Source organism: Gobio gobio, assembly GCF_949357685.1.
Source record: "Gobio gobio genome assembly, chromosome: 23".
Lineage (NCBI taxonomy): Eukaryota > Metazoa > Chordata > Actinopteri > Cypriniformes > Gobionidae > Gobio > Gobio gobio.
The window spans coordinates 41,652,674-41,665,476 of record NC_137119.1 but is presented as its reverse complement, the minus strand read 5'-3'; the positions used below and the strand labels follow the sequence as shown (position 1 = coordinate 41,665,476).

Genomic DNA, 12,803 nt, shown 5'->3' with positions numbered 1-12,803 from the left:
TATACACGGGTTTCCTGTTTACAAACATTACAGGGTGCGTGCGCATCCTGGAGGCAGAAAGACAGATCGCTGAGCTGGTCCGCTACTGCAACAACCTTAAGTATTGAAGTTTTCCTTATTGTTTGTATATAACTGCTGACTCAATAAAACGTGATTTTAGTTGGATCTGTTTGTCTGTCTTTAATTTTGCAGTGTTGCTGTGATACATGTATGAATTATCATGTTAGGCTAGTAATGTACTAGCCGCATCTACTGGACAGCGTGAATTTGTTTTTATTTATGTTAAGCTTGTTTACGTTACTTTACGACCTGCCACATTTCATGACTGCACATATATACACAAAATACTAAACTGTAAATAAAATATTTGACAATGGATTACGTGGGAAGCCTTAGTACCTCCGACCGTGCCGATTATATAAAAAAAACTTACTCTCAGCAATGGTGAGATCTTGCCAGATCCTTACGCTATACATGACGATCTGTGGATTGTGGATGACAAAAAATGGCCAGCAATTGAATGGCCTGATATATACAATTATCTAATTCAGACACCACGTGTGTATACTAGAGAAATAGAGCGTACAAATCCCTCGATGCATACAACTACGTGCGGTCATGTGCTGCTTGTTAAATACTTTGATGCTGCACCGGATCTTTGCGTGTTGAGGTCAGGTGTGCTCCCTAGTCAAAGGCAAGGGATTAAAGCCAAGCCTTATGATGCCTGGGTGTATGTCCACAAGGCCCTTGGGTACATCCTCACGGCTAACTGCAAATGCATGGCAGGGTACGTCTACCTATCAAAATGTACCTGCAATAACATAAATAATTTTTTGGCAAACGCATGCTTCCCGCTAGGTATGTTAAACATCAGGCACCCAGCACTGGCTCTGTTGGTACAATTAACCACGCAGCAACTCCTTGGCATTTTGACTTACAGACACGCCGCTACTAACCTACAACATGAGAGGTTTCTTCTTTCTGCCTCTCGGGTGCGTGCGCAAGCAGTGATGACGTCGCCGAGAAATCCATGTATAGCATTTACATATGCTTGTCTATTATTTGCTTTCTTGTTTCCTCAGATAACTCTCTCCTTTGCTTTCTCTGATCTATGTTCAGTGGTTCACACAATGATACTAAACAGATGTGTGACTATACATTTAGGCTGAATGTCCAATTGCAAGACTGAAGACATGATAATAATGAACGAAAACAGTTAGACTGAAACGTCACTATAATCCAGTGATTTATATTTATTTTCTATGGGTACAAACAAATCCATCCAGACCTTTTTATAATATATTTTTTGAATAAGCAATATTTTTGTACACTTTTCTTTGCAAAGGCACAAAGATATACATGAGACAATTGCCTTTAATTTTATCACTTCAAGCTTTTTAAATGAGAGTACCAACAAATTTGTCTGTATACTATATGGGAAGCTTATTGTAATCTCAATCACATACAGTACTGATTGTACATGTATATCTAATGGAAAAACACTCTTTTATGTCTCCAAGTGCTCTTGTTTTTCTTTTCCTGCTGTCTTCTTGATGTTTTCCAGTGTTTCTGCCTTTCCAGGCTCATTTATTTCCTTCAGTTTCTCAATCAGAAAATCAATGTGCTGAAGTATGAACAGTGAATCAGTGTTGAGTGCGATCATCTGCAGAGTTTCCACACAGTGAAAAGCTTCATTCAGCAGCTTTACTTTCTTTTTCTCTAATTCTTGCAGTTCTTCTTCCAGCTTCTTGACCACAGACACACCATCACCAATCTCACCATCATATTTCTTCTTTAATTCTTCATTTGTCCTCTTCTCCTTCTTTGTCTTTGTTACATATATTTTTGCTTCTTTGACGTGTTTGCTGTAGTGACATTTATTAGTGCACACTGTACAGTGCTCATCTTTCATCACACTGCACCATTTGAGATCTTTAACCCACCAGCATCCTGGATAATGACAGTTCTCCTCACAGACGCTGCAGCACATCGCCTTACTGGCTAGAGCAGGATCAATATCAACCTTCTCTTTGTAGGCCACTTCAACTTCAAACACAAAGTTCTTATTGTTCTTGACATCTTTCTTGTTCTTCTCCAGAGCAGCTTGAGTTTGTTTCAGCTCATTCTGCTTTAGCTCCATCTCTTGAACTCGTAACTGTAGATTATTGATATTTGCCTCCAACTGCTCCCGTTTCTGCAACACATCTTGAGTCAACTTCAGGGATTTTGGTTTTATTGTGTCAAGAAAATTTAACAATTGTGCCATTCCTCTAAAGCTGAGATTCCATGCATGTTCCCGCATCATTTCATATTCTTCATCAGCGGCGTCCGACTGGCAGTTGTCAAACAGGAAATACACTGGCTGATTCTTGTCATTCACTGCACTCTTGATCTCAGCCTCTTTAACAGCCGTCAGGACATTTTTAGGAGGAGCTCCAGATGAGTGTGTGAAGAGCAACACAATGTTTTCAGCAATATCTCTCCCAAATAAAGACTGAACAGCATCAAATATGTATATTTGTCTGTCAGAGAGTCGAGTCTGTGTTGAATTCATCACCAGACACACTGCATCTATTTTATGGATCTCTTCTACAGATTGACTTAAACTAAGCAAACTCACAGCAATCTCTTCATCCATGTCAATACCACGAGTGTCTCCATATCCTGGTGTGTCGATGATTGTTAGATGGATTGGACTCTCTTGCTGATAAAACCCATAAACAGTGATGCTAGTGGTCTGACTGTGAACTGATGTTCGGTCACTCTGATCATCTGTGATCTCAAACCAAACCTTGTCTTCTCTCTTTACTCCTAACATGTAGTTGATCATCACATTGATCAGGGCTGTTTTTCCTGTTCCTGTTTCTCCCACCATCAGAATGGTTTTATGGGGTTTGTTTTTGTCTCTCTCTCCAAAGTTCATTTTTCTATATGGTTCAGATTGATTCAAATTATCTGTAGTTGTTTTCAGACGATATCGAGCAGGATTTCCATTTTCAAATGAGTTGCTTTTCTTCATGATTTCATGTAATTCTTGACGTAACCCGGTCATATGTTTCTCTCTGTAATCAAAACAAAATGTTATTTTATATGGCTTGTTCAGATAAATGTATGTTTATTTTTAATTGCTCAAGAAATAACAGTACAGTTAATGTGGTACATTCATGTAAAGCCTGTTACAGTCTTTAAAATGAACCAATTTTAATGTTAGCATGCGTGTTTCTCAAACTACTGCATGTAACGAAAAGCCAGAATAAAAGCAGTGTAATTCCCTTTTCAGTTGATTCATTCATGTTGTTACATGTCTATATAGTGTAGGGGAGCGCGCGCACAACCTAATGCGTGGGTTAGTTGTAACACGCATATTTTAACCCTTTCCACACATGCCAGAATTACGAAACTTAGTGTATTTACTTGCCATATCAACATTATTTAGAGAAAAAAATAGCGCCAAAATTAAAAAATCTCTGGAAGATATTACTGAACATTTATTTAACCATAGCAAAAGTAAATTTCTTACTTAAGTTTAGTTTTCATCTCTGTTTTTTTGTTTATTTAAAATAGGACAAATCCAATATTATTTTAATCTTATATCTGTTATTTAACAGTTGAGATGTTCTTTAATGCTGATCTAACCAGCAGAAGACACAAGCCGCGATTTAAATCCCAGTTGTGCAGGCGGGGTGTGTTAACACTGCGTTACAATCAGCCCCTATTAGAAATATGCCATTATATTCTATACTTTTATGAATTCCTTTGAGAAACCATGAGAAAACGGCGAATAATGACTGAGAGTCGATGTTCAGAAATTATTCATTATTATTATGTTTTGAACTTTGCTGTATAGCTGTATTTAGCGATGTGTTTGTAGTCAAACTCAAAAATTTGTATATTTTTAATGATTAAAAAATGCCATTCTTTTATTTTAAAAATGTAATAATTGTATTTTGTTGACAAAATATTTTAGTTTGTCTTGTATATATTTTTTATTATATCAAGTAACCTTTTATGCTGTTATTTAGCTTTCCTATAGCTCAAACAGTAGAGCATGGCGCTAGCAATGCCAAGGTCATGGGTTTGATTCCCAGGGAAAGCAAGAATTGACAAAAAAAAAAGTAAAATGTGTACCTTGAATGCAATGTAAGTCGCTTTGGATAAAAGCGTCATGTTACATTGTGCCCCACCACATGTTACAATGAACCCCATCTATGGGGCATCACTTCCATTCTTTCGGGGTAAATCAAGAAAAAAGTATACACTGTATTAATGAAACAAAACCACATAATTTTCAATTAATGTGGGATAAAATAAATACTCTGAACCCCAAGTGGATTTACACAAACTGAGAAAATCAAAAAGCGTTAGGTTGTGCCCCGGTCTCCCCTATTTGTGTAGAGAACTTTTGTTCACAAGGTCGTCACCATGAATTTTTTAGCATTGTTGCTAGCAGGAATGTCCAAGGTTCTAGCATGATTTATCACATTGCTAACATGAATTAGCATTTTATTGCTAGCATGAAGTAGCAGGTTTTAGCACATTGCTAACACAAATTTACATGTTGCTAATTTTTGTAACACTTTGTTAGCATTAATTGACATGTTAAAATGAATCAGCATGTTGCTGGCATTATCACATTGCTAACATGAATTAGCATGTTGTTAACATGTTGTTCACCATATTGCTAGTGTGAATTATCATGTTTTAGCATTTTGCTATCAAAAAATCTATAAAACACAAAAGCACAACAAATATATTGATGAGAAGAATACTCATACACATACACACCGCCATGGGACATTTGACTGCACACCACATTTTTCACAATGTTGATTCTTCTTGCAATTTTAATGCAATGGACTGTGGCCTACATTAAACCTTTAAATACTTTTTTTTTTTTTTGCTGTTTACACATATACAATAAAAGAGCCTGCACAGCGACAGGAAATAAAAATGAACGAAAAAAACTCTGCCTACCTCACCAGAGCATGTCAGCAAAGCACAGCGGAGCTTCACTCATGAACTGCTCACCGGTAAAATGACGTATGCTCAAATCCCGCTCCGACATGATATTTCTCTGTACTGTAGCCTACTATACTTGTAGCCATTAAAACACGTATTTAGTTTCAGTTGAATTATTATAATGTTATTTTTTTATTTCATTTACGTTGAAAAGTGAACAGGACACATACGATGCATAATATGTCAGAAGACATGGGGGTCAGAAATAATTTTGAACACTTCATTAAGATGTTTTGTTGAAAGCCTTTAATAAGCAAATATAGCAGATCAATGACATGACATGGAGGCGTGAACAAAAGGCTTAAATGAACAACTACTAGAAAGAAAAAAAAAAAACTACTTTAGTCATTGACAGCCGTAGCTATTTATTTCAGATAGGCCTATATTTGATCCAGCTTGTCACAAAGGGAGTTCTGGGTTGAGCGTGCGGTGCTGAGCGGAATGAGCTTCAGAAATGAACGGAATCTTCAGAAAGGCGCTCTCCACTGGAGGAAATTTTACCGCTCTTTCAATGCACACCGCAGTGGTCACAATATGACCATGTTTTAAAAACATAATTCAACATATAAATAATACATTTTAATGGGCCACTTAAAATTTTTATTACAATTAAATTACTAAATTCTAAAAATGAATAAATGTAAATGAACACAAATGTGCATTACATTTGCAATCCTTTGACTGCTGCAGCCCCCCAGCACCCCCACTTTCCGCGCCCTTGTTCTAGCATGTTTCACCACATTGATAGCATTAATTAACATGTTTGCTTACATAAATGAGCAAGTTTTAGCACATTGCTCACATTAATTAACATGTTTGCTAACATTTTTTAACTTTGTTATAATGATTTAGCACATTGTTAGCATTAATTAGCATGCTGCGCCGGTGGAGCTTCCTGAAGAGCGTGCTGGCCCCTCTCGGGGGGTTCCAGTCGTTACTTTTGGGGCTCCGGCTGAGGACATGATGTCGGTTGCAGCGTCGAGGGACAAGCTAATGGGCTATGAGGATGAAGATTCGGCTGCTCTGCCCCCTTCGGGTGTGACAGCGTTGCCTGAGTCCGACCCAAAGCTTAAGGCTATCCTTTCCCAGGCCGCCGCGAGTGTCGGGCTCGAGTGGAACCCTCCACCGTGTCCCGAACCCTCACGGTTGGACGATTGGTTTCTTGGGACTGCCCGTGCTGGTTCTCAGCATCCCGCCCCGGTGCCTTTCTTCCCGGAAGTGCATCAGGAGATCACAAAGTCGTGGCCAGCGCCTTACAATGCTCGTTCATGATCGAGTGACTCCTCCGTCCTCACTACCCTCGATGGTGGTGCGACTAAGGGTTATGTGGGAATCCCCCCCAGTTGAGCGGTCTGTGGCGATGCAGCTGTGTTCCAAGACCGTTGCGGACTGGCGGGGTGCCCCGCGTCTCCCCTCCCGGGCGTGTAAGTTTTCGTCTGGTCTAACGGGCAAGGCTTACACTGCCTGTGGGGAAGCCGCATCATCTCTGCATGCCATGGCGCTCCTGCAGGTCCACCAGGCCAAGGCGCTTAAGGAATTGGACGGGGGAAGTTCCGACCAGGGTGTTATGCAGGAACTGCGTGCCGCGACGGACCTCGCTCTCCGGGCGACGAAAGTCACTGCACGCTCCCTGGGTCGGGCGATGTCCACCTTAGTGGTCCAGGAACGCCACCTGTGGCTGAACCTGGCAGACATGCGTGATTCTGACAAGGTCCGGTTTCTCAACGCCCCTGTCTGTCAGGCGGCCTCTTCGGCGATGCCATCGAGAGCTTTGCCCAGTAGTTCTCGGTGGCACAGAATCAGATGGATGCAATCAAAAACATCCTGCCCCGACGGCAAGGCATCCCCCTGCGTCCGCCTCCGCCCCTGCAAAACCCAAGCAGCAGCCTCCATCGGGGAAGCAGGGTGCCGGATGTAAGGGAGGCGCCCAACCCGCTCAGGGTCCTGCTAAGCCGGCAAAGCAAGCGCAATGGTAAGCGGCCCTTAGACGGGCAGCCCAGGGAGAACAGGAGCTGCCCCGAAGGAGATGATGTCCGCATCCCTCCCCCACCCCCCGGAGGAGGACCGGGGGGCCTTGACCGGTGTAACATCTCTGCTGCTGGCTCTCCGGAGTCCAGCGGTACCCACATTTTCAATAAAGAGCAGTTTCCTCTCTCCCTGGGCCCCAAGAGGGCCCGGTTGGCAGTGTGCGACGCCCCTTGCCACTTCTTTCCTCCCCTCCTCTCACCAGAGGGCAGCAGTGTGGGCACCAAGAACGCCCCCGGGCCTTCTCACCCACACTCTGCCCCACCCTGGAATACTCAGACAACACTCCGGGCCGCCTCCGAAGTCGGGTCTGTCTATTCCACCTCACTGCCCCACCCCGGGTATGTCTGTGGTGCCGTTGGTCCCGCCTGTTGGTCTCTGGGGGCTTGGCCACAGCTCCCCAGGCCGTGTCGCTGGCTCATCCATACCATCAGACTTGGCTACGCGATTCAGTTCGCTCACCGGCCTCCCAAGTACAAGGGCATCCTCTTCACCGCCGTGCAAAGCAGCGATGCTCAGGTCTTGCGATCAGAGATCGATGTCCTACTGGTGAAGGACGCAGTCATCCCGGTTCCTCCAGCCTACTTCATTGTACCCAAGAAAGGTGGTGGGTTATGGCCAATCTTGGACCTGCGTATCCTGAATCGGGCCCTGCACAAGCTACCGTTCCGGATGTTAACGCAGAAACGCTTTTTCAAATGCATCCGTCCCCAAGATTGGTTCACAGCGATCGACCTGAAGGATGCGTACTTTCATGTCTCTATCCTTCCTTGACACAGACCATTCCTACGCTTTGCGTTCAAGGGGAAGGCATATCAGTACAAAGTCCTGCCCTTCGGGCTGTCCCTGTCACCTCGCGTCTTCACGAAAGTCGAAGAGGCAGCCATTGTTCTGCTCAGAGAACGCGGCATTCGCATCTTCAACTATCTCGACGACTGGCTCATACTCGCCCAGTCTCAGGAGCAGTTGTGCGAACACAGGGACATGGTGCTAAGCCTGTTGGGCCTTCGGGTCAACTGGGAGAAGAGCAAACTCTGTCCCACACAGAGGATCTCTTATCTCGGTATGGAGTTGGATTCGGTCAGCCAGACTGCGCACCTCACGGAAGAGCGGGTCCGGTCGGTGCTGAACTGCCTGAATTTGTTCAAAGGCAGGACAGCGGTCCCACTGAAATTTTTTTCAGAGGCTCCTGGGGCATATGGCATCTGCAGCCAAGGTAACGCCGCTCGGATTGCTTCATATGAGACTGCTTCAGTACTGGCTTCATGGCAGAGTCCCGAGGTGTGCGCGGCAGAGAGGTCAGGTCCCAGTGACTCCTTACTGCCGCCAAACTTTCAGCCCATGGTCCGACACTTTGTTTCTCCGGGCCGGGGTGCCCTTAGAACAAGTGTCCAGGCATGCTGTGCTCTTCAGGGATTGCCTCTTCCATGGGCTGGGGGGCCACATACACCCGGCATGCAGTTTCAGGTCTGTGGACGGGACCTCAATTGCATTGGCATATCAATTGCCTCGAGTTGTTAGTAGTACACTTGGCACTGCGCCGCCTCAAGGGGCCACTACGTGGCAAGCATGTACTGGTCCATACGGACAACACTGCGGCCATTGCGTACATCAACCGTCAGGGTGGTCTACGCTCCTGTTGCATGTTCCAACTTCCCCGCCACCTCCTCCTTTGGAGTCAGAAGCATCTGGGGTCGCTTCGTGCCAGTCACATCCCAGGTGCGCTCAACCGGACAGCCGACGAGCTCTCACGGCAGCAACACCTCCGAGAGTGGCGACTCCATCCCCAGGCGGTCCAGCTGATATGGGACCTCTTCGGAGCCGCAAAGGTAGACCTGTTTGCCTCTCCGGACTCGACCCATTGCCAGTGGTACTATTCCCTGTCCGGGGGCACCCTCGGCATGGATGCACTGGTGCACAGCTGACCCCGGGACCTGCGCAAGTATGCATTTCCCCCAGTGAGCCTTCTTGCACAGACCCTGTGCAAAGTCAGGGAGGACGAGGAGCAGGTCTTGTTAGTTGCGCCCTACTGGCCCAACCGGACCTGGTTCCCAGAACTAACTCTCCTCGCAACAGCCCCTCCTTGGGCGATTCCCCTGAGGAGGAATCGTTTTTCTCACGAACGGGGCACTCTATGGCACCCGCGTCCAGACCTCTGGAAACTCCATGTCTGGTCCCTGGACGGGATGAGGAGGTTCTAGGTGGTCTACCACAGGCAGTGGTGGACACCATCTCTTCTGCTAGAGCCCCCTCTACGCTTTGAAGTGGAACCTGTTCGTTGAATGGTGCTCTTCCCACCGGGAAGACCCCCGAAGGGTTTCGGTTAGTGTCATGCTTTCTTTTCTGCAAGATGTGCTGGAGCGAAGGCTGTCTCCCTCCATCCTCAAAGTGTAAGTCGCAGCAATAGCGGCGTATCACGACGCAGTCGAAGGTAAGTCCTTACGGAAGCACGACTTAATCGTCAGGTTCCTCAGAGGTGCAAGGAGGCTAAATCGTCTTCGTCAAAACTCATTACCCTCTTGGGACTTGGCTCTAGTGCTCAGAGCACTTCAGAGCCCTCCCTTTGAGCCTTTGCAGTCTATAGAGCTTAAAATCCTGTCAATGAAGACAGTGCTCCTGACGGTGTTGGCCTCCATCAAGAGGTTAGGGGACCTGCATGCACTTTCGGTCAACAAATCGTGCCTAGAGTTCGGGCAGGCCAACTCTCACGTCATCCTGAGACCCCGGCCTGGATACATGCCCAAGGTTCCTACCACTCCCTTTTGGGACCAGGTGGTGAACCTGCAAGCGCTGCCTTCGGAGGAGGCAGATCCAGCCCTGGCTTTGTTATGTCCCGTCCGTGCCCAGAATCAAAGCTTTCGAACCTCAGAGCAACTCTTCATCTGTTACGGAGGCCAGCAGAAGGGAAAGGCTGTCTCCAAGCAGAGGTTAGCCCACTGGATAGTGGATGCTATCGTCTTGGCTTACCAGTCCCAAGACGTGCCTTGCCCGTTCGGGTTACGAGCACACTCAACAAGGAGTGTGGCTTTCTTCTGGGCGTTGGCTCAAGGTGCCTCGCTGACAGATATATGTAGAGCTGCGGGCTGGGCGACACCTAACACGTTCGCTAGATTCTATAGCCTCCGTGTAGAGCCGGTATCTTCCCGCATCCTCGCCCCCAGGGGCCAGTAGCGCTAAGTGCCCGTTCTAAGGGTCTGCTTGCAATGCCACTCCCGCCCTCTGAGCCAGATATGTCGGATATATGCCGGATATTGTCTCCAGTTGTGTTCCCTGGAAACGGCTAACCCTGTCGAGCTCCTCCGTCACCCCTGCGGTGCCAGACATTGCGGCTGTCTGACGCCAGGCCTGCACCCGTATGCTTGTGAAACGTGTGTGTAGGCTGGGTTCCATATGTAGCGGTTCCCTCACGGCAACCCCATATGTGTATTCTTCCACGGTACCTGCTACTCTACTTGGCTAGCCCGTGTCTTTCCCTTGACAGAGCCCGCTCTGTCGTCTCTGGCGGGGTTCTTTCCCCCCTGGAACCAGGCTGGAACCACCCCAGAGACTGCCATATGTTGCACTACCCTGCCAGGTTAGTCCTTATGTGTATTCCGCCACCAATCCTTCCACTGAAGGACGTGGCTTCTCAGCGTACCATCTCCCGAGATGAGCACGCTTTCCCAGCGTTATCCAATAGTCACACTGAGTGGGTCTTGCAGAAACAGCAGTGACTGACCTCCCTGCTTGGAGCCCTGACTTCCGTAACATCTAAGACGGTCCAGTGCGCTCAAGCAGGACGCTGGAAGAGCCAGCCCCCTGTCGCCAGGTGCTACACTTCCGCTAGGGGGCCGAGTCACTAGTTTGGCTCCTCAGCAGAAAAAAGCAATGATCAAGCATTCCACTTCCTTATTTATACCCGCACCGCGGGGCGGAGCGTGGAATGCGTGGATCGCATGACAATCTCCATTGACGCGTTTTTAACACACTCGAAGTAGATTGGTCTCTGAAACCAGATCCCAATTCGTCGGTCAGTTCCGATGTACGTCTCCGTTCCCTCCTTCAGGGAACGATGGTTACATACGTAACCGAGACATTTTACCACATTGCTAGCATTAATTAGCATGTTAACATATTTTAACATGCTGCTAGTGTGAATTAGCATTTTGCTAGCATGTTTCACCATGATGCTAGTATGAATTACCATGTTTTATCATGTTGTTATAAAAAAACAAAAATGTTTGCTAACATGTTTTACCACATTGCTAGCATGATTTAGCACAATATGCTAACAAAACCTAGCAACTAGCTTAGTAAATGCTAACAATGTGTTACATCATGCTAGCAATATACTTAATTATGGTAACAACATTAATTTATGTTAGAGATAGATTAGTAGATGAATCTTAAAGTGTTAGTTCACCCAAAAATGAAAATAATGTAATTTATTCCTCACCCTCATGCCATTCCACACCCGTAAGACGTAAGACTTAAAGATAGATGAAGATATTTGTGTTGAAATCTGAAGGCTCAGTGAGGCCTGCATAGAGAGCATTATAATATTTATATTGAACCACTGTACTCACATGAAGTGATTTAAATATGTGTTTAGTACATTAATGGATCTTGAGTGAGGCCTCACTGAGCCTTTGGATTTCAACAGAAATATCTTAATTTGTGTCTGAAGATGAACAGAGGTCTTACGGGTCTGGAACGGCATGAGGGTGAGGAATAAATCACATTATTTTCATTTATTGGGTGAACTAACCCTTTAAATACTCTATTAGGATTGTTCTATAAAAGTTGTGACCCCCCCCCCCCCCCCCTCAATGAAAGTCTATAGGACGTTTCATAGATTTGATCATCCATTTAATGAAAATCATAATTCAGATCAGTTAGAAAAGGTATAGCATACAGAGGCAGAACAGTCTGAAGGTCTGACCCGTGTTTGGTGGTTGTAGCATGAATGCTCTAGGAGGAGATACTGTTTTAAATTTAGTCTCAGAACAAGAACACGCTTAAATAGTAGATCGGTATGTTGGCTTTGTCAAGCCAAAATAATAATGTGGTCTTACCCTTCTGATGACAGTTGAGATTCTGCCATGATGGTGGTTACTCAGCAATCTGATGCTAAATAAAGAAAACAGAGCTTGTTCACAAAAGTCTTGCACAAATGTCTTGCACTGTATACCATATAACCACTCATAGCTAAGACGTGATGAATCCCATTATGTAGTAGAAACATTTACATGACAACGAGCAATACAAATTGTTGATTAACTTATATACTTCATTGTTTTTTTTCATTGTCTTTAATCCTAAAGTAATTTGACAGTCACAGAACCTAATTCAGTTTAAGATCATAATTCAGTAAATAATTTAGTGAAGTGGATCTACTTACAATATGATCTCTTTCAATCAATCCTCATTCAGCTGACACAGAAAACCTGCCAACTCCTAAAACAGAAACTGCATTTATACTAAAGCCAACGCCCATTTTCAGACGGTCACGTGATGTGATTGTTCTATTCCTATGGAATCAAAATAATGCCACATGTCTGCAAAAGTATAACATTTTGCAAAATAAAAATAAAGTATTGAGCAAAAAAGTTAAGTAGTGCAAAAATAAAGTGATAATTAATTGCAAAAAAAAGACTGAGCTTGGCAAAAGGCGGATTCGAAGCCGGCGTCAAAACCAAGTTCCAGGAGCCTTATGCTCTACTGACTACACCACTGAAGACATTAAAATATGCACATCTTTTTTTATTCTTGTTTGGCCC

General features: G+C 45.0%; 1 protein-coding gene across 1 annotated transcript; it reads right to left on the bottom strand.

The window, feature by feature from the left end:
- Positions 1–1,235: 1,235 nt before the first annotated feature.
- Positions 1,236–12,475, bottom strand: LOC307119449 (uncharacterized protein). Its single transcript, XM_079805721.1, has 3 exons — positions 12,425–12,475; positions 12,099–12,153; positions 1,236–3,062 (listed from the first exon to the last, which is right to left on the bottom strand). Exons 2-3 carry the CDS (start codon positions 12,125–12,127, stop codon positions 1,508–1,510), a joined length of 1,584 nt encoding a protein of 527 aa, XP_079661847.1. The 5' UTR covers positions 12,128–12,153; positions 12,425–12,475; the 3' UTR covers positions 1,236–1,507.
- Between the last annotated feature and the right edge of the window lie 328 nt (positions 12,476–12,803).

Coding starts and splice junctions, on each gene's coding strand:
- LOC307119449 (XM_079805721.1), bottom strand. CDS start 12,127: ATGGCAGAATCTCAACTGTCATCAGAAGG. Junction 3,063..12,098: donor TCTCAACTGTCATCAGAAGG/GTAAGACCACAT, acceptor TTTTGATTACAG/AGAGAAACATATGACCGGGT.